The sequence below is a fragment of the Spinacia oleracea genome, chromosome 5 (assembly GCF_020520425.1).
Source record: "Spinacia oleracea cultivar Varoflay chromosome 5, BTI_SOV_V1, whole genome shotgun sequence".
NCBI lineage: Eukaryota > Viridiplantae > Streptophyta > Magnoliopsida > Caryophyllales > Amaranthaceae > Spinacia > Spinacia oleracea.
This window is the reverse complement of record NC_079491.1, coordinates 105,040,686-105,059,772: the sequence shown is the minus strand read 5'-3', so window position 1 is coordinate 105,059,772 and position 19,087 is coordinate 105,040,686. Positions and strand designations below refer to the sequence as shown.

At 39.8% G+C, this 19,087-nt stretch overlaps 1 protein-coding gene across 1 annotated transcript; it reads left to right on the top strand.

Annotated features, from left to right (window-relative positions):
* Window positions 1–7,160: 7,160 nt before the first annotated feature.
* LOC110800134 (auxilin-like protein 1) lies at window positions 7,161–18,119 on the top strand. Its single transcript, XM_022005426.2, has 11 exons — window positions 7,161–7,428; window positions 7,678–8,120; window positions 9,816–14,529; window positions 14,609–14,657; window positions 14,753–14,835; window positions 14,936–15,001; window positions 15,376–15,465; window positions 16,059–16,235; window positions 16,608–16,990; window positions 17,080–17,182; window positions 17,721–18,119. The coding sequence occupies exons 2-9, from the start codon at window positions 7,693–7,695 to the stop codon at window positions 16,641–16,643; spliced, it is 5,643 nt and encodes a 1,880-aa protein (XP_021861118.2). The 5' UTR covers window positions 7,161–7,428; window positions 7,678–7,692; the 3' UTR covers window positions 16,644–16,990; window positions 17,080–17,182; window positions 17,721–18,119.
* Window positions 18,120–19,087: the final 968 nt, after the last annotated feature.

The window sequence follows — 19,087 nt, the reverse complement described above, 5'->3', positions numbered from 1 at the left end:
ATGTTCCGGCGACGGACTCGGAACATGTTAAGATATGTTAAGATATTAGATATTATTCTGTGAATATTCTGTAGAGTCCTAACTATGGTAAGTTACCTAATGTGTACCAACCCTTCCTCCTGATGATTCCCTAAACATACCAATCGAGCCTTCAGTCTCAACAAATTCCCATCCTCATCACGCTTCTCAGTATACACCCATTTACTCCCCAGTGCTTTCTTCCCTTCCGGTAAATTTTCCAACGTCCATGTCCCCTGTTCCTCCAACGCGTCGATTTCAGCAGCCATTGCCTGACGCCACCCCTCATGCTGCATCGCTTGTTTAAAACTCTTAGGAACTTGCCCTTCTTGCAATGCTGCTATATAATGCCTGTGCTTTGACGAAAAACGCTCATAATTAACAAAATATGTGATAGGATAAGGAGTACCTGAGAGTGATGACGCCGTAGGTGTTTTGTCGGAAGTACTATATTTTTCCCGTATTGTATGTATCACACAGTCTTTCAGCTTTGTCGACGGAAACTTCGCACGCTTCCCCCTTCCTAACTCCGTATCCTCCACACACTGCCTTGTCTCACTCTCGTCACTACCCGTCGTCTCCTCTACACCTGTCTGTGAGGAGACGACGTCTGAATCCACTCGACTAGGTGTTTCATGTTGTTGTTCCTCCCTCACAGGCGACGACACTCCCCTGTCATCGCCACTGGTCAATGACACCCCCTCATCAGCTCCCGGATGCGACAACACTCCCTCAGTATCACCTGTAGGCGGCGACACCCCAGCAGTATCACCTGCAGGCGACGACACGGTCTCAGGACCCGTAGTCCCACTCTCATCCAAACTCCAATGGTCAAGCCCCCCATGACCATCATGCACCAGTGGCAACACATCCGATTCATCTACAAAAGGAAACGTCCCTTCATGAAACTTGACATCCCGTGAGACGAAGAACTCATGTGTCTCTAGATCATAAAGTTGCCATCCCTTCCTGCCAAACGGATAACCCAAAAACACACATCGGCGACTCCGAGACTCAAACTTATCCCCTTTACACCGGAGATTATATGCATAACACAGACACCCAAACACACGGATAGGCACATACGATGGTGGTTTACCAAACAACATCTCATAAGGTGTTTTATTGTCAAGGATCGGGGTAGGTGTACGGTTTATCAAGTAACAGGCGGCCAAAATACATTCCCCCCAAAATTTTATTGGAAGATTTCCTTGAAAACGTAACGCCCTCCCAACATTCAAAATATGTTGGTGTTTTCTCTCGACTCTCCCATTTTGTTGAGGCGTCCCAACACACGACGACTCAAACAGAATCCCATGTTGACGAAAATAATTTTGTAAGCAATTGAATTCAGTACCATTATCACTGCGTACCACTCGAAGGGATCTATTAAACTGACACTTAATCATGGCAACAAAATTAAGAAATGTCGATGCAACTTCCATTTTATTACTCAGTAAATAAATCCACACACCTCTAGAATAATCGTCAACAATGGTAAAAAAATACTTTGCCCCACAAGACGAGGGAGTCTTGTAGGGTCCCCATAAATCAAGATGAACCAATTCAAATGTGCGACTAGCACGACTAACACTAACTGGAAAACTCTCCCTACATTGTCTCGCCCGCGGACATACATCACAAATTGTTTTATTCTTCCTAATCTTATGACTCACATGAGGAAGTAACTGCAACACTTTTTCCGACGGATGCCCCATCCGTTGATGCCACAAGTCGACCACACACTCCACTGCTAGCACACGAACCTTTGGAGCCCCACGGAAAAAATATAGTCCTTCCTGTCGATCACCTACGCCAATCACCATCCTCGTCGAGCGGTCCTGAAGAACACACATTTTGTTAGTAAATTGAGCAGCACAATGTAATTCGTCACTTAATTGAGTTACAGAAATTAAATTGCAGTTCAATTTAGGCACAAATAGAACATTATCGAGCACGAAACCATCCTCCAAGACCACCGAACCATATTGGTTTGAATTTGCAGGTTGACCGTCCGGCAACACAACCTGTTGATTTCTTGATGTCTTGATATTTCTCAGGATTGAAATATCACCCGTCACATGACGTGATGCCCCACTGTCAACAATCCAACGTAAATCAAGATTACCTTGCAACTTGTTTGAAGGTCGTGACAAGATGTCAACTATTTGCTGGACTTGCTCCTTCGTCACCCCAACAAGCTCATGATTGGTTGTCGTCACTGCACCCTGCGATCCGTCTCCACTCGTCACAGTGGTTGTCGCCCCTCCTGTGGCATTGCTCACGGCATTGGCACGAGCGACACCACTGGTCGACGACGCTGCCCCGCGAGCTACTCTGCCTCCTCTAATCGACGTCCTGCCTCCTCGACCAGGCCCTCGTCCACCTCGTTTCTTCTCATCCCACCATTCAGGAAATCCAATCAGCTGATAACAAGTTTCTTCCTCATGACCCTCACGATTGCAATGACCACAAAATCTGCCACTGACATCTCCCGACCTCGACCGAGCCTTAGTCTCGACCTTGAACGCCATGACACTCTCCGGACCTCTCGCAGCCTTGGCGCGCATGGTCTCGGTATTCATAACCGTCTGGTACGCCTCGTCGAGTCCTGGCAACGGCGATCGTGCTAACAGTTGTGCACGAATGGCTTCATAGTGATCATCCAGGCCAATTAGGAAATAGTGCAGACGATCTTCATCGTGAATGTCCCCCACCTGCTTCGCTATATTACACGTACAACCCGCACATACACACCTGGGAACTCGTGCATACTGTACGTACTCCTTCCATACCTTCGACAAGCGGCCATAGTACTCCATGACGCCCTCAGACGTGCCCTACTTGCAACCACTCAGAGCCATCTTAATATGGCAGACCCTGGTGCCCGACACGACGCAGTACCGCGTCCTCAAATGACTCCACAACTCGTGAGCAATATCAAAGTCCTCCAGATTCGAACGCAAACTCTCGTCAATGGTGTTTGTGATCCAAGACACCACCATCGAATTGACCGCAATCCAATGTTTCATCTTCGTCTCGTCCGTAATGGGCTCCTTCACAGACCCATCAAGAAAACCAAATTTGAATTTTGAAATCATCGAGCGACGAACCGCTTTGGCCCACTCATCGTAGTTCGACGCTCCTCGAAGTTTTACAGGGGTGATGACAATACCGGGGCCGTCACCTGACCCAAGATAGTAGTCCAGATCGACGGCGGCGGCGATTGTCTTTTGTGGTGGCTCCTCGTCATTACCCATTGTTATGCCCTAGGAATTTGTAACTCCTCAGAACGCAGTACTCAACAAGCGAAGGAATTCGCTGTTCTCAAACTCTCTCAAACTCGTGCGGAAAAAAAATCTAGGGTTTTTAACCTAGGCTCTTGATACCATGTCAAATATTGTGCAATCTCGTATCATTCTCATTAATAACACACGTATATATAGTACAACTCAGTTACCTAAACCCTAGGTACACATTAGGTAACTTACCATAGTTAGGACTCTACAGAATATTCACAGAATAATATCTAATATCTTAACATATCTTAACAGAACAGGAAAGGGATGACTGACTCCCGACTGAGATTGCTGACTGGATCCTGCACAGTGAAACCGTTAACTAGCCTCGGGGGTGATCCGAGAATTACCCCTCCGATGCTTAAGTCAGATTATGCTGGTAGCTCTGTAATAAATGCTTATAAGAATGATTGGGCTGGAATTGCGTACCTTTGGCATTGATGGGGGTCCGTATATATAGACGGGTTATTTGTACGGAGGACCCGGGTTATTACCCGTTGGTTCCGGATCCTCCCTTTCGGCTCTGATAGGCAGACGATGTCAGAGAAATGCCGACTGGGTTTGTAAACCCTGGATGCCGACTGCACCTATGGTGCTTCTTGTGAGTATATGTCTATGATACAGCTGTTATGGGTTGTCCTACCGGCATACCGGTAGGGCTACCCGTACAACTAGCCCCCTCAGAATGACTACAGCTGGCTTTTACAGTCTGTAGTTGCTCTGATAAAAAGAAAAAAGCGAAAGCTGGGGGTAAGCCCCCTATACAATTTATTGGAATGGGGAAATCAATTTCTTCCCGCATACATCCCTCCTTCCTCCTAAATTACCATGCCACTTTAGAGTTACAGAAGTTGCAACTCCTGTAAGGTTTCAAGTTAACATTGCCAAAATTTAGCACAATTTTAATTTTTAATTCTAATTCCCACTTAACTCTATACGGTGTAACACCATGAACATTTATTTTTTATACTCAACGGATTTCAAAAGCCAACTAGTGTGTTGCCCGAGCTATGCCTCGGGATGCTACTTTGAATAACATATGTATGTTCGACTTTTTTATAAATAAAAAAACTTGCGTAAAAGAAAATAGTTTTTATGTGTCGCAAATGGAAAATGTATATTCAAAAACCACAAAATTAAAGCTGCTAGATATTAATTCTTTAACAAAATTTAAAGTGTCTTATACAATTATTGCATCGTGATAAGAGTAGTATTAATCACTCGTATTTAAAGTTAAGTATAATTATATAGTGTAATAAAGCACAACAAATATTTGGCTAAGTTGGTAAGACTTATTATTTATATACTTGTTGGTCACATGTTCGATTCTTTGTATTAACATATTTTTGTTGTAATGATATTTGCTAAATATGTGACGTGGCATGGTTCTAGTGCTAAAACAGGGTGACACGTGGCACGTATATATATATATATATATAGATCTCCGTGTCATTCATGTAAAAAGTAAACATAATAAATTTGAGGATTTTTTTAAAATTACCACCTTATAAAGTCTACTTTTTCAAACTTACCACCTTATAAAATTTTATTTAAAGATTACCACTAATCTAATTCTCACTTATCAGGATTTTAATTTTCTTGGCCGTTTAGGCCGGAAATAGTCTAATTTCTGAAGAAATTAGACTATTTCCGACCCTTCTTCTTGCTATTCATTGTTTTCTTTTCATGTTTTTTCTTGTTTTGGTTTCTTTTCCATTGATTTGTTCCCAGTTATTATTGGGTTGTTCCCAATTTATTGGGTTTTCCCTAGATTTTTCTAGGTTCTTGATTCTTATTCATGGATGAGATTTTTTTTGGAGTTTCAATAATTGGGAAGGAGATTTGGATTCATACAGGTTTGGGTTTATCATCAGCTCGTCGACCAGAACGATTCGTGTGCAGATTGCGAAGGGCTCTACTTGGAAAGATGTAAAATCATCGAAAATCACTGCTCGCGTCAAGTTGAAGCTGTGGAGTACGAGATGTGCTTTAGGATGCAGAATAGTAATTGTTTTTATTGTAACAGTTACTACGTATGTATTTTCTTTGAATCTGTGGTATGCGGATATTTTTTATCATTGTAGATGTCGTATGGCTTATTAATGGATATTGTTCTTCCCCGTCAAAAAAAAAAAAAATTCCCACTTATCTTTATACGGTGTAACACCATAGACAAATAAAATTTTATACTCAACCGATTTCAAATGCCAATCTCTGTGTCATTCATGTAAAAAGTCAACATAATAAATTTAAGGATTTTTACAAAATTACCACCTTACAAAAGTCCAATTTTTCAAACTTACCACCTTATAAAATTTTATTTAAAAATTACCACCTTATAAAATCACAAATCTTCAAAGTTACTACCACTTGACGGAGACCGTTAAGTTTTCCGTTAGTAGGACCCATTTTTTCGTTTTCCTCCCTTTTTCCTCGATTTTTCCTCTTTCCTTGTTCATGTTAATTTCACCCGAAAAATTATTGGAGAATTAATAGCTTTTAAGTCCAAGGTTTCTGTCACTATCCTTATATTTAACATAGCCTCAAACTGTAGAATATCTTGAAGATAATGGAGTTCTTTAAGTAATGATGATTGGATTATTCTGTTTCATCTATTGGAAAAACTGTTTCTTTTTAATTGGTTCCCTCACTGAGTTCGAGTACTGGATTATGCTTTATATGATCAGCAAATAGCCCTATTGTGCAGCTAAGGTTGAAGCCACAACCTAAGAAGGGCTTAACATTAACATGAAGTCAAAGAGGTGGCCTCGTCCGGAAAAAAAAATTTAAAACCAATTTTGCAAATCATGTTGCACTGAAGCTCATCTGTGACAACTTAGGTATTGCCAACTGAAATTCCACTTCCATTGCCACTAGGATCATGCCATTCCTTACTCTTGCCAACTCAGTCTCAAATTAAACTCAAACCATTTTCCTTTCTATCTAGATGATGAAGTTAGTTAGTCATGTTGTGGATATACTGATTGTGGTTCTTACATTGTTATTAATTTTCTATATAGTAAAAATTCAACCTACAAGCTACCATGCCCACCATGTTGTATGCCTTGTGGATCTAAAGATTGCGCCATGTTGTATTGCCTTGTGGATGTTTAAGAAATAAGTCCGAAACTAACCTATTTGGTTGTGTAAAGGATTGATTTTGGGTGAAATTGAGATGAAGAAAAAGGAATGAAGGATGAAGAAAGAAGGATGAAGGAGGGAGGAAGAATCGTGGAAAAAGGGAGGAAAAACAAAAGAAAACGAAAAAGGGTCCCACTAACGGAAAACTTAACGGTTTCCGTTAAGTGGTGGTAACTTTGAAGGTTTGTGATTTTATAAGGTGGAAGGTTTGTGATTTTAATTTTATAAGGTGGTATGTTTATAAAAGTGAACTTTTATAAGGTGATAATTTTGAAAAAATCCTAAATTTAAGATTAATCTTAAATTAATACAATGCTCTATTTTAAAAGGACAGATCAAAATCATTCTTACTATGCAAATAAATACGAAGTAAACATCAATCATTTTCTTAATTGGTTACATTTGTTGCTTGGACAAGTATCTAAGGAGTACCATACGAGTAGAGAAAAATGATTACGAGTTTAAAAATTGACCTAATTTACACATTCAACAAAACAAATGAACATTTTCTCAAAGAAAAAAATAAACAGAATAATTACTCGTAGTTGACTAGCCCTAAATATAATAGTGAATAGTTTTGTGACTTTTTTAAAACAATAACAAAAATAAAAATAAATATTACTACGGAGTAATAATCATATTTAGCAGAAAAATTAACACAAAAATACTCCATTAATGTCAGAAAATGAAACGCGGTATGATTCATCGCTACAAAAAGCACAGAAAGCATGTTTTTTTTACCTCTGCATTCTCTCTCCTCTCAATCAAACTTTCTCTTTCCTCTGCAACTTCATCGATTACCCAAAACCTCCGTTTGAGATTTTTGTTCTCTGACCCACCGACTACATTCCAATCACAAGCTCCATTAATTCCTGCATTTTTCTTGAAGAAGAAGAATATGGACCTTCACTTCAATTAATCAGGAGTAGTTAATATTTCTGGGATTTTCCTCGAATTTTTAAAATTTAAGGTTTGATTTCTGCTTTATTTTATGGGCGTTTAATTTAACATAAATAAAATAATCCCAACTTAAGGTGTAATTCAAACTTTCATTTCTGGTTTTTTTTTTTTTTTTTGAGAAATTTAAATTTGTGGGATTTCCTAGGAAAAAAGGTTTGGTTTGAACTTCTCCTCTTCGGGGTTTTCTATAAGCATAAATGCGAGAAAAACCCAGAAATTACTGTTGAAACTGATGATTTTGAGATCCAATTTTGTGCAGGGAGAACACTCAACAATGGCGGAAGTAAAGCGAGCAGCAAGAGGGGCGTCATTTTCTCTCTCCTCCAGCAAGAAGCCACAGAGCTTTAGCAACAATGGAGTCAGTTCTTCTTCTACTTCTTTCAAGCACATATACGACGATGTTTTCGCTGCTTCTTCGTCTCCGAAGGTGCAATCTTCTTCAACCTCTTTCATGGAAGATGATTATGCTGAAGTTTTCGGGTCCTCAAAATCGAGTAATGGCGCTTGGAACATCTCTTATTCGTCGATTCCGTTACTCGAACTTCCAAAAGAGAAAGGGTTTGGGCTTGGTAGTAGAGGAGGAGGAGAGAGAGTTGATTATGGTGGGGTTTTTGGAGTTGGTGTTGATAATAGTGATGGTTTTGGTTTGCCGGATGGTGAAGAGTTGTTTGATCAGTTGAAGAAGAAACCCAAAACTTCAAGGTATATTTTCTTTCACTTTTTTTTGGAGAAAAGGGGGAATTGCATTTTATGGGTGAATATTTGAATGGTGATATACCAAATTAATAGTTGATTAATTCTTAAATAATGCCATGTTGCTGGTTATGTTTGTATATTTGGGGAAAAAAATTGGTTGTTAGTGTTTTAGTTCTTACCGTTTGGATTTAGTTCACATAGCTAGTTGGAGTTACACTATCGACAGGACTAGTGTTTTATGGATGGAGGGACTAGAAAAATGGAACACTTGGAAGTTTTTTGTAGGAGAATCGATAATGTAGCATCTTGGTTTAACATATGAATGTTGGTTGATACCATTTTTGTGATGGATGAAAGTTTCACATAAAATTTGTTGAATGTTGTCGTTGTGCTGCTAGATTATGTTCCTTTCTTTTTCAGGTAATGTGTTTGAATGTTTCCCTGGTTATTAGCTTTGGCCTTATTGTGACATTTGAAGACAAATTCTATGTTACTGTGGGGAGCTAGAGATGGGTTTGTTAGATGAGGTAAAATTATGTCCCCTTCATGGTATGCCCGGAGAATGGTATGATTTTGAAGAATTTCTTGGAGGATGTTGGTGTGATTAGAGGAAAGATAGGATGGACAAATAGTTTGAAATATCATAAAATAAAGTGTCATTTATTACTGGTTAAGTGGGTGTGTATATCAGTATGTGTGTGTGTGTGTGGTAGTGGGTGCATATGCATACACACACGTATCTATATTCATTTCTGTGGGGAGAAAGCAAGAAGAAAATCTGTTTGCAGCTTAGTCGGTGCAGGGCTGCAGGCTACTTTTGCTAAAGGAAGCAGTAATATAAAATAGTGAATGAAGTGAAATTGAAAATCGAGGGGAGGATTCATATGATGAGCTGTCTGTATGCCCCTGAAAGTTGGGAGTGCGTTATTTTTCCTTTCCTTTTACCAAAAAAGGTTTTCCTCTATGGAAAGTGTTTCTAGCTCTTCTTGCAAATTTGCATGGTGGGATCCTCAAGATGAAGTAGGGGTCAAAATAGATATTGATGCAGATACACTAATTGCTAATTATGGGCGAGGTATCTTAGGGCGCACAGCCTTGGTCCCTCGTATGGCTTGATTCCTCATTTCCCTTTGAGACTAGACTCTTATGGTTACAAACAAGTTAGACATGTTTGTGAAATTTGAATTGCGCTGAAAAAGTGAATATCATGTTCAAACTTCAAACAGATAAAGGCAAGGCTTTCCGGAGTAACAGAATCGTTTGGCAGTAGATACTTCTGTAAAAATTGCAGACTGGTAGTTACCTCACCAAATTGTGGTTATTCAAAGTCCTCAGCGATGTTCTGTCTCACCGGATGATCGGACTTGTCCTGAACTTCCAAATTAGCTTTGACAGTACTCGACAGCTAAATATTTTCAACTGAGTATTTATGTTTATAAAAAGCTTTGTTATTTTCTGACCTTGGTACTAAACAGTAGGGGTTTAGTGGTCAATTTATTGGACATTATTTTCTGTCAAGAATAAATCCTGTACTTGTGTTAGCAATTCGTCCTTCCTGGTTTCATCAATCTTCCTGCATACTTGTACATCTGTATGTATGTATGTATGTATGTATGTATGTATGTATGTATGTATGTATGTATGAATTCATTTACTGATTGAATATAAAGTGATGATTAACATTTATATTTTAAACTTTAGGGGCCAAGGACAAACCACAGAAGCCACCAGGCCCACCACCCCAGAGATTTCTGGCCAATCTTATGATGTGCAGTCACCAACAAATAGATTTTGCCAATCATTTGACAATATGGAGCATTTTGAACCTGGGAACAAAGTGGTGGTGAACGCGACTAGAGGGCCAAGAAAAGAAGCTCATGTTCGTGCTTATTCGTTGCATGACGTTAGTGCTACTCAGAAGACCCTGTCTAGTCAAACACCTGTGATCAAAGATGATACTCTGGACACAAACTCCAAGGATGAGAAGACGCAAGGGAATCACGTCAGGCATACTAGTTTGGATCTTGCTGTTAACAAGCAAAATACTAACAGTGATACTGGCCTACAGAAAGTATCTGGTATGAGGGAGTCATATTCAGTTGTTACATCTCATGGCACATGCCAATCCAGTAACACTGCAACAAATGGATTCTGCCAATCACTGGACAACACAAAGCATTCCGAGTATAAGATCAATGAATTGAACATTAAAAGCACTCGTGGGGAAACACATTCAGTTGACTTGCATCCAGTTCAGGAACCTAATAGTTCATTGCAGCCAGAAGCAAAACCAGAGTCTTCATGGTCCAATGAACTTGGTCCTAATCAAAAGATTCTTTCCAGTATAACATCTGTGCTCAGCGAGGAGACACAAACTGGCGTAGGTGTTAAGCATTCAAGTAATACTGGCTCAGATCTTGGTGCTAACAGACAGAAGTCACAGAATGACCAGTGTGATCCGGTCTTTCAAAATGCATGTGGATTGAGCGAGTCATCTTCAATTGATACCTCTCAAGAAACATGTCAAACAAGCTTTACAGCAGGGCCATCTAAGGTGGTGAAAGATGATGTTCAGATTGCCATTGGCTGTGACGAGGTAAAGAAGAAAGGAAGGCGTTCTAGGATGACCAGCATAGATCTTGGTGATTATAAACCTTCTGGTGGGGAGCGTGGCGATGGGCCAAAACGAAAACCTCGGTTTGGGGGTTCATATTCATTTGATGCCTCACATGATCCTTGTGCTGGTCATGTTAAAGCGCAGCCCTCTATGATGTATCCTTCTTCAAGTCTGCCTCAGTTTTTTCCTGTTGAGAGCCGATATAAGGTATCAGAAAACTCAAACTGCAAGAGTTCTCAAAAGAATCCGTACAGAGGTGTTGGAGGTTCACCACCACCCCTTGCCGAGGAGTTAGATGTAACTTCAGTTGCTGCAGTTTCCGCAGCTACCTTGCAGAGGGCAATCGAGGAGGCTGAATTGAGAATTCGGTTGGCGAAGGCATTCTTGGAGCGAGAATGTCAAGGGTCTACCAAGTTAAGGTTTAAGGATACTTTGAAGGTGAAAACTTCAAAGGAGAATGGACTAGACAATGAGATAAACACTTTTAAACAAACTGCGATGCATGAATGTTCTCCTCCAATAGACAGTGACATGCGACCTTGTTCACCTTTAGAAAGAAAGAGTGTGGTGGAAAATCCTCAAGCGCCTGTAGTTTTTGAAGATCAGGCGCCTGAAGTTTTTGAAGACCAAAATAATTCTGTCTCGGATGGGGAACTCTCTGAAGGAATAGGTGCGAAGGCTTCAAACTTGATTGGAGGGGATGATAAACTTGAAGTAGAGTGGGAAGCGGCAAAGCACCTCAATCAACTTATAAGTGGAGTAAAGAATAGATTAGCTAGCTTTATGTCCTGGCAGACTGAGACTGAGATTGAGAAGAAAGAGGGTATGAGGGAAACAGAGGATATTATGAAGCCTCAGCAGCGACCTGAAGAAGTTGAACATGTTGTCCAAGATCACGAGGCTTCTAAGAAAAACAGAACTAGTGGAAATCAAAGCACTACTACGAGTGCTGGTAAAGCTCTGTGTCGGCAGAATAAAATAGGATTTGCATCAAGGGCTCTGGAACCAGAGGAAAATGAATCAATCCGGAGCTTCAATGTGGCGCAGGACAAAGCAGGAACCACAGTTGATTTCATTCCAGATACTACAGACCCTAGCTCAGAAGAATTTCAGTTCTTTGCTTTTAGGAATCAGATTTTATGTGATCCTCCTGATCCAGAAGTAGAGGAGAAGGGACCCCAACGAAGCAGGGTGTTTGAGATTGAGAATAGACAAGAACAATTGACAAGTGAAGTAAAATATGAACACATACCTTTGCAGGATGAAGAGCTGCAGGAACTGGATGAAAAATGTGCGACTCATGACAGTAAGAGGCAGGAAAATATGTGTAGAATGAGTGACATAGGTTCTAATGACGCAGAAAATGACAAGACAGTGGAGGAGCCTTGTTCTTTGGCTGGGCATAACGAAATGGAACTCTCTCATGAAGAGGACAGACAAGTTTTAATTAGTGCAAGGGGCAATATTTGTTCTGTCAATGAAGAAAATGTTGATATGGTGGAAGCGCATTATTCCATAGCTGGGAATGAGAAAAAGGAACTTACTCACGAAGAGGGTGGGCAAGATGATACGAGTAGGAAGACGCATACTGGCTCTTTTACTGAAGAAAACAATGAGATAGTGGAGGAGTCTTATTCCCTTGCTGAGCACAATGAAAAGGAACTCACTCATGAAGACGATGGGCAGGGTGTTAAATACAGGAAGATCGATTTAGGTTCCAGCAATGAAGAGAGTAATGAGATTGCGCAGGAACTTTGTAAACAGGATAGGCATGAAAGAAATGATGCTTTTCCTGAAGAGAGCAACGATAAAAGTTTGAAGGATGAATTTAATGAGAAAGCGGTAGACAATTTTCATGTATGTGAAAATACTACAGAGAGAAGTGGCAATGATGGTGAGTGTGAAGTGCTAAAGGAAGCTAAAAACCAGCATGAGAACATAGAGTTTATGGAAGAGTTTAACCTGGTAGGAGAAGCCTTGAAGAATATTGCAGCCACTGATGCTGTATTTAAATGTCAAGAAAATGGTAGGGGTCAAGGAGAAACCAATCACATTGAAGAAGTTTCTGGACAAGCATATGGGAGGGAAGAAATCAAAATAATTCATAGTGAAACTGATCATATAGAGGAAACTGCAGAAAAAGTGACCCTGCAAGCAAGTTGCATCGCTTCAGCTGAAGAGGGATGCAAACAGAATGAAAATGTAATTATAAGCAAGGCGGAAGCCTGTAGTTTTGTTGAAAGCAGTTCCAAGGCTGAACAAGCAGTATATACAGATGAAGAGATTGAGAGGATGATGGAAATAGCTAATACTTCTTCCGATCCTGAAATGGATATAGAAAATCCTGTACTAGCTCAAAAGGCAAGTGAGGCTATTGCAGAAGGGCCTCCAGTATCAGCTCAAAAGGCTAGTGAGTTGATTGCAGAAGAGCCTATGCTGTCATCTATTTCAATTGAAAGTAACATGGAACTTGGTCAGACTGGGATCCAGGAGGGCCTGAATGGTACCATTGGAACCCTTTCGCATGAAAGTTTCGTTTCATGTAGTAGTGAATCTGACACGTCCTCTGTGCAAATGGATGTTGATGTTAAAGTCGTGGAATCAGAATATCAAGATAATCTGGACTATTTGCCTGATTCTGGGGAGGAACTGCATGAAGGGGAGTTTGATACATCAAGTGACCAAGATGTGGAGAGGTCTGGTGTTGAAGCTGGCCATAGGAGAAGACGATGGTTTGATAACAGTGGATGTGTTGGGGATGCTGATCGACCTAGCATTCTGGAAGGTAACCACATAGATTTGGAGATAGATCAGGAAGTTTTGGATGAATCTGAATTAGCAGGAAGTGTCGAAATCCATGCTGGTAAACTAGACTGCAGTGTTGCAGAGGCTACAACTGCTAGAGATGCTGATACTTCTTCCAGTCAGGATGGCAGCAGAATTAATGTTGAAACAACTCCAACGAGAAGAAAATGGTTTGTTAAGAGAGGTGAAGAGGGAGTGCCCGAGCCGGTGTCTCTTTTTGAAGGTATAGAAGTAAATTTGGTGGTGCCGCTTGAAAATGTGAATGAGTTGGTAATGCCCAACATCTCAGGCCACTGCCTTGACAAGTTAAACACCAAATCTGTTGAATCTCTGAATGCTGTGAAGTCTGATGTGACAATTAATGGGGAAAAGAGCAAGCAGAATGCGGAAGCAGTTCCGAGAAGGAGAAGATGGTTTGAGGGTGGAGAGAGAGCAGGACCAGGTCAGCAAGTAAGAATTAATGAAGATGTTGGGATAGCTATGGAAATAGATCATGAATCCAAAGCGAAAGGGGATGGGGAGAAACATGTAAAACTTGATAGCATGCCCATTTCACCGGACACTGATGGGGTAAACAAAAAAGTGGAGACAGTAAAGGAACACCGCAGTGACCGAGATGATTTGAACAGGAGAGAAAAGGAGAGAGGAAAAGAAAAAATAGCGGTTGAGAGGGCAATTCGTGAAGCTAGGGAGAGGGCATTTGCTGAAGCCAAGGAAAGGGCAAGAAGAGATGCAGCAGAGAGACCAAATGTGGAAGTACGTCAGAGAGTAGCAGCTGGAGTTCAAGAGAAGATGGGAAAGGCTTCATCTGAGGCCTGTTCGTCTACAGATAAGGCCTCAGTGGAAGCAAAACTAAAAGCAGAGCGTGCTGCTGTAGAAAGAGCGACATCAGAGGCTCGGGAGCGTGCACTGCAAAAGGCTTTATCAGAGAAGGCTTCTCACAGATCAAGAGAACAGGCAGGAAGATATTCTTCCGAGAAAAGTTCATCATTGGTAAACAACGTTAATGTGTTTTTGTTCATCTCTACCTGTGCCTTATATAGTGATTTGCTGACCTTTGAACCTGCCGCAGGAGACAAAATATCAAAGCTCAAGATGTTCAGATTCTTCAAATAATAGCGGTATGTTTTTGTGTTATTATCTTTAGTCTGTTGAACTGTAGTGCATAAGCGCCATTTTTAAGTTTCATTCATTCTGTGGAGTTCTCCATGTGCAGAGAAACTTGATGGAGCTGATGTTGAATCTGCTCAGAGGCGTAAAGCCAGATTGGAAAGGCAGAAACGAACAATGGAACGAGCAGTAAGTTTTTGGTCCTTTTTTATTTTTTTATATCATATATAACAGATACGTAGATGTGGATATCTGTTCATTCTAAGAGTCTTTAATGATTCTTTGTCAGACTAATGCTCTGGAAGAGAAGAATAAGCGTGATCTTCTAGCTCAGAAGGAGCAAACTGCAAAAAATGTAAGGAATATCTTGGGTCGGATAATGTTTTGGCTTTCGAGTGGAATTGCCTAAATTAAATGTCTCAGTATAATGCCCTGTACTACTTATTAGTTATGAAACTGTAGTATGCTAGTCCATTGCCTTTCGACTGAGGGTTTAATGATTTCAGCCGCTCCGCAATTGCAGGGGGTAAGGTGCAGCCTGCATATTTCTGCCTCCCCTCCCTTCCCCCCAAATGAAAACAAAACAAAAGAAATTTCCCTAGTAGTAACATCTTAAGATGTAACAGTGTATTATTAGGTGGTTATCCGTTCAAGCTCTGGTACATTTGAGTACCCTTACTTGTTTATGCGTCTGCAATCAAAGTGTTATGATCCAGTGTCTTTTTGTAGATGCTGGCAGATTCTCTGGATGCCGAGGTCAAAAGGTGGTCCACTGGAAAGGAAGGAAATCTGCGTGCACTGCTTTCAACACTACAATATGTAAGAAAAATCTTGAACTTTGTGTATGAATCTGTTGATTATCTAGTAAATCTATACTGCTCTTGCTCTCATATACGTGGTATCTGTTTGCCTGAAGTCGACTTGACTCTCTTACACGCTACACCCCGTCAATAAGACTTAGGCCCATCTTTTAGTTTTTGTTAGATGGGTTGGTTGGGGGTGGGTGGGTTCTGTATTTTCTCAGTTGTTGTCCCGTTATCGCTTTTGGGTCAATTGGAAACAACCTCTCTGCAATTGCAGGGGTAAGGTTGCGTACAACCTTACCCCGCTTCTTGCGGGAGCCTTTTTGAGGCAATGGGGTAATGATCATGATATTGATGAATGACATAGTCACATAGATGTTTAATATGTACCATGTACTATGGTACTATGACTACAATCTGCCTATCTTCGCTTCACAAAGGTGCACTGCATAAAAGTCAATCTTTTGAATGGGAGTTCATGGAAGTATATGTCTTATAATTTTTTTTTTTGTTCAGGCCTTCTTCGATTTTCATGTCTTTCTATTGCCAATCTAATTTGGAAGTTCTAGAATATTTGAAAAGCAATGCAACTGATTTTTTCATGTACAGATTTTGGGTCCTGAAAGTGGGTGGCAGCCAGTTTCCCTAACTGATTTGGTGGCAGCTACTGCTGTCAGAAAATCTTACAAAAAAGCTACTCTTTGCGTTCATCCTGATAAATTGCAACAACGAGGTGCATCCATCCAGCAAAAGTACATATGTGAAAAGGTTTTTGATCTTCTGAAGGTGCGTCTTTGATCTTATTTGCTTGGTAATGTGGCATCATTCTTACTTTTTTTTAGTTTGTTGAAAGAGATGGAGTTAGTTGATAATAAGAAGAGAATAGAATCGAAGAACTTTGTCTGATTTTACTACCAAAGTGCATCTTATTCTTTGGCAAAATCCAGTGGTTATAAATTAGGCAATGCAAACTGTACGGACTGCACTCATATATGTTGTATCTGGAGCCTGGAGGTTTGGGCAGATTTTCAATCATTTACAGGACTCTGAAATTACCTTTCTTTCACCTATTTGGCTGCCATATTTGTTGAAAAGTGCTAGGTAGTGATACCAATTTGAAATGATGGTATCTCACTTTCTATTTTTTGATATGTGCAGGAAGCTTGGAGCAAATTCAATCCGGATGAGCGTTAAGCAGATTGCTCTAATGTCTTCTACTCGTGTTTAACTCTTAGGGAGTGAGAATTAAGTTCTATTGGACATCCGAAACTACTGGTTAACTGCAATGAGTATCAATGCCAATAAAATTTGGAATCATTGACTCTCAATCTCTCTGGTTCCTGTTACCACATCCCGGGTGATAGTGGATGGTAATTTTAGTAGAGGGATTGAAGAAAATGTGGGTGAAGTCAAGATGTTTACTCTCACACACACCCTTCCCCAGGTAAAGCAAAGAAAGAACTTCAACCCCTCAGCCAAAGCCATGATTGATGAGCTGTTTATGCTGTTAGTCAAGGGATTGGATCTAAAAACATAGAGAAGTAAGCCTTCTTTTCTCTTTTTTTTCTCCTGTGCCTCTTTGCTATTGCTGCATCTGGCTTCACTTTTCTTCCCATTATTCCTACTGCAGATTGATCTGGAAATATGAAGATTTCATCTGCATTGACTTGGCTTGTATTCTATAATAATGATCTTTCTTCCTCGTCAGATCTTCTCATGGCCTCAATTTTCTGGTATGCCGAGTACATATATATGTATCTAATCTTGATATGTCAACATAAGAAATCTTTTACATCACTTAAAATATAAATCTTGGTGTGATTGTTCGGCTTTGTGGTTATGTCATTGAAATCCATTGTTCCCAACACTTACACTGCATTTCTTGTTCGTGCATATGATATTGGGCTCGTATTAATTAACATGTCAAATTGGGTTGTTAACTTCAGGTTTACGTAATTTCATGTTCAATTTGGATAATTCATGTTGAAATTGAGAACAATTTGTTTTCTTTTGCTTGTTAAATTAGACCATAAGGTTCCATTTAGCCATGTAAGCCTTTCCTTGGCATGCTTTTATTAATTTGTACTGGCACTGGTTCACAGCCTGACAATCACATCACACTTGTGATTGACAATTGTGTTGACAAACACCATTTGTTATTTGGGGATTTTGTGAGAATCCAATAACTGTATTAGAACCGTATTGTTATCAAGCTTGTTTTTGGTTGCTTGGACCCTTGGCTGGTCAACTAATTGTGCCATGTTTGGACAGGCTGTAGCTTTTTTTTAAGGATGAAAAATCAACTCTTGAAGTGCGCGTGGGATATTACCTAAACTGCTTCCAGAAATTCACCAATTGCGGGAGGGAATGCAGGTTCTCATTGTTTTGAATTTGAGACCTCATTACATAAATGAGAAAATACAAGCCGTAAATTTTTGTATATCAACGTTTTGTGCATAAACCGTACATTTTCAGGAAATAATGGATGTCTATATGCATTCCAAATTATGTATTCCTTGTAATAGGCGTAGGCTGGTCGTTAGCTTATGTTGTTTCCTCTTCAGTAGCTTTCCTATAACATCTACAGAATCGAATTAACATAATTTCCCAAACTCTATTCCAGGGATTTACTAGTGTTTCATTAAGAGGACTTGTTCCATTCTCCTTCAACCATTTCCCGTTATGTGACTCCTCCCTTGAGCTTTCTTTTATCTTGACAGTTCAGGCAAAGTTTAGAGCATACTGTATATATTCAACTGGCCAAACTAAATGATTTAATGAAACTATGTATTACCAATAATGACCTAAATCAACCTGTATATATATCAAGTAATAATAAAACTAGGTAAAATTTAAAACTTAAATTTTCAATGAAATATATTTGGAGCCATACTAACATATTGTACATAAACTAGATGACACCTTGGATTATTGTAATGCACCAACCCAATCTTTTTGTTGCAATCTCTGATACAAAGATACTTCGTTTTAACACATACGACACCTCTTCATGAACATCGGCCAAAAACTCAGCGCAACACTCATAAAGTCATAATTGAGTCTGTTTTTCATCACATCATGAACGTGCAACAAATAGTGTGTATTTTCTCTTGTATATCAGACCTTATCACACGGTAGAGATCGTTTTCTCCAATACGAGAATTCAAGTGAGTTTCTTTCTAATCCAAAACTCTCGATGCTTGTATAGTATCAAATAAGTTGCATAATTGCATATGTATATACCAAAGACTTTTTAATCAATAATGTATCATTGTTTGCACCGTGCATAACCTTCCTCTTATTTGGATCTAAGAATACTTTCCTTAAATAATTTCCCATGTTATCATATAACTCAAATGTATCGCTATCAAAATCCTGGTATCTGGTAGAAATCTGCATGAGATAAGTCATGCCTTGAAACGAACGGTAGAAATGTGCTCTAAATTAATTGCGAATTTGTTGACCTTTGATAACTTTCTAGTTCAAATATATCACTGATATTTCTACTAGTTTAATAGGGTAGATTCCATTTGGGTAGGTGCGTAGCTGGGTGTATGGGTCTTGATCCTTATTTAAAGAGGGTAGTATTCGAATTATCATCATGAAAATTGTATCTTGCTGAAATGAAATTTGAATCG

What these genes read in the sequence shown, in the direction of transcription:
- LOC110800134 (XM_022005426.2), top strand. Translation starts at nt 7,693, where the DNA reads ATGGCGGAAGTAAAGCGAGCAGCAAGAGGGGCGTCATTTTCTCTCTCC. An exon ending in AAGAAACCCAAAACTTCAAG is followed by an intron (nt 8,121 to 9,815) that starts GTATATTTTCTT and finishes TTTAAACTTTAG; the next exon opens with GGGCCAAGGACAAACCACAG. An exon ending in TGCTTTCAACACTACAATAT is followed by an intron (nt 15,466 to 16,058) that starts GTAAGAAAAATC and finishes TTTCATGTACAG; the next exon opens with ATTTTGGGTCCTGAAAGTGG.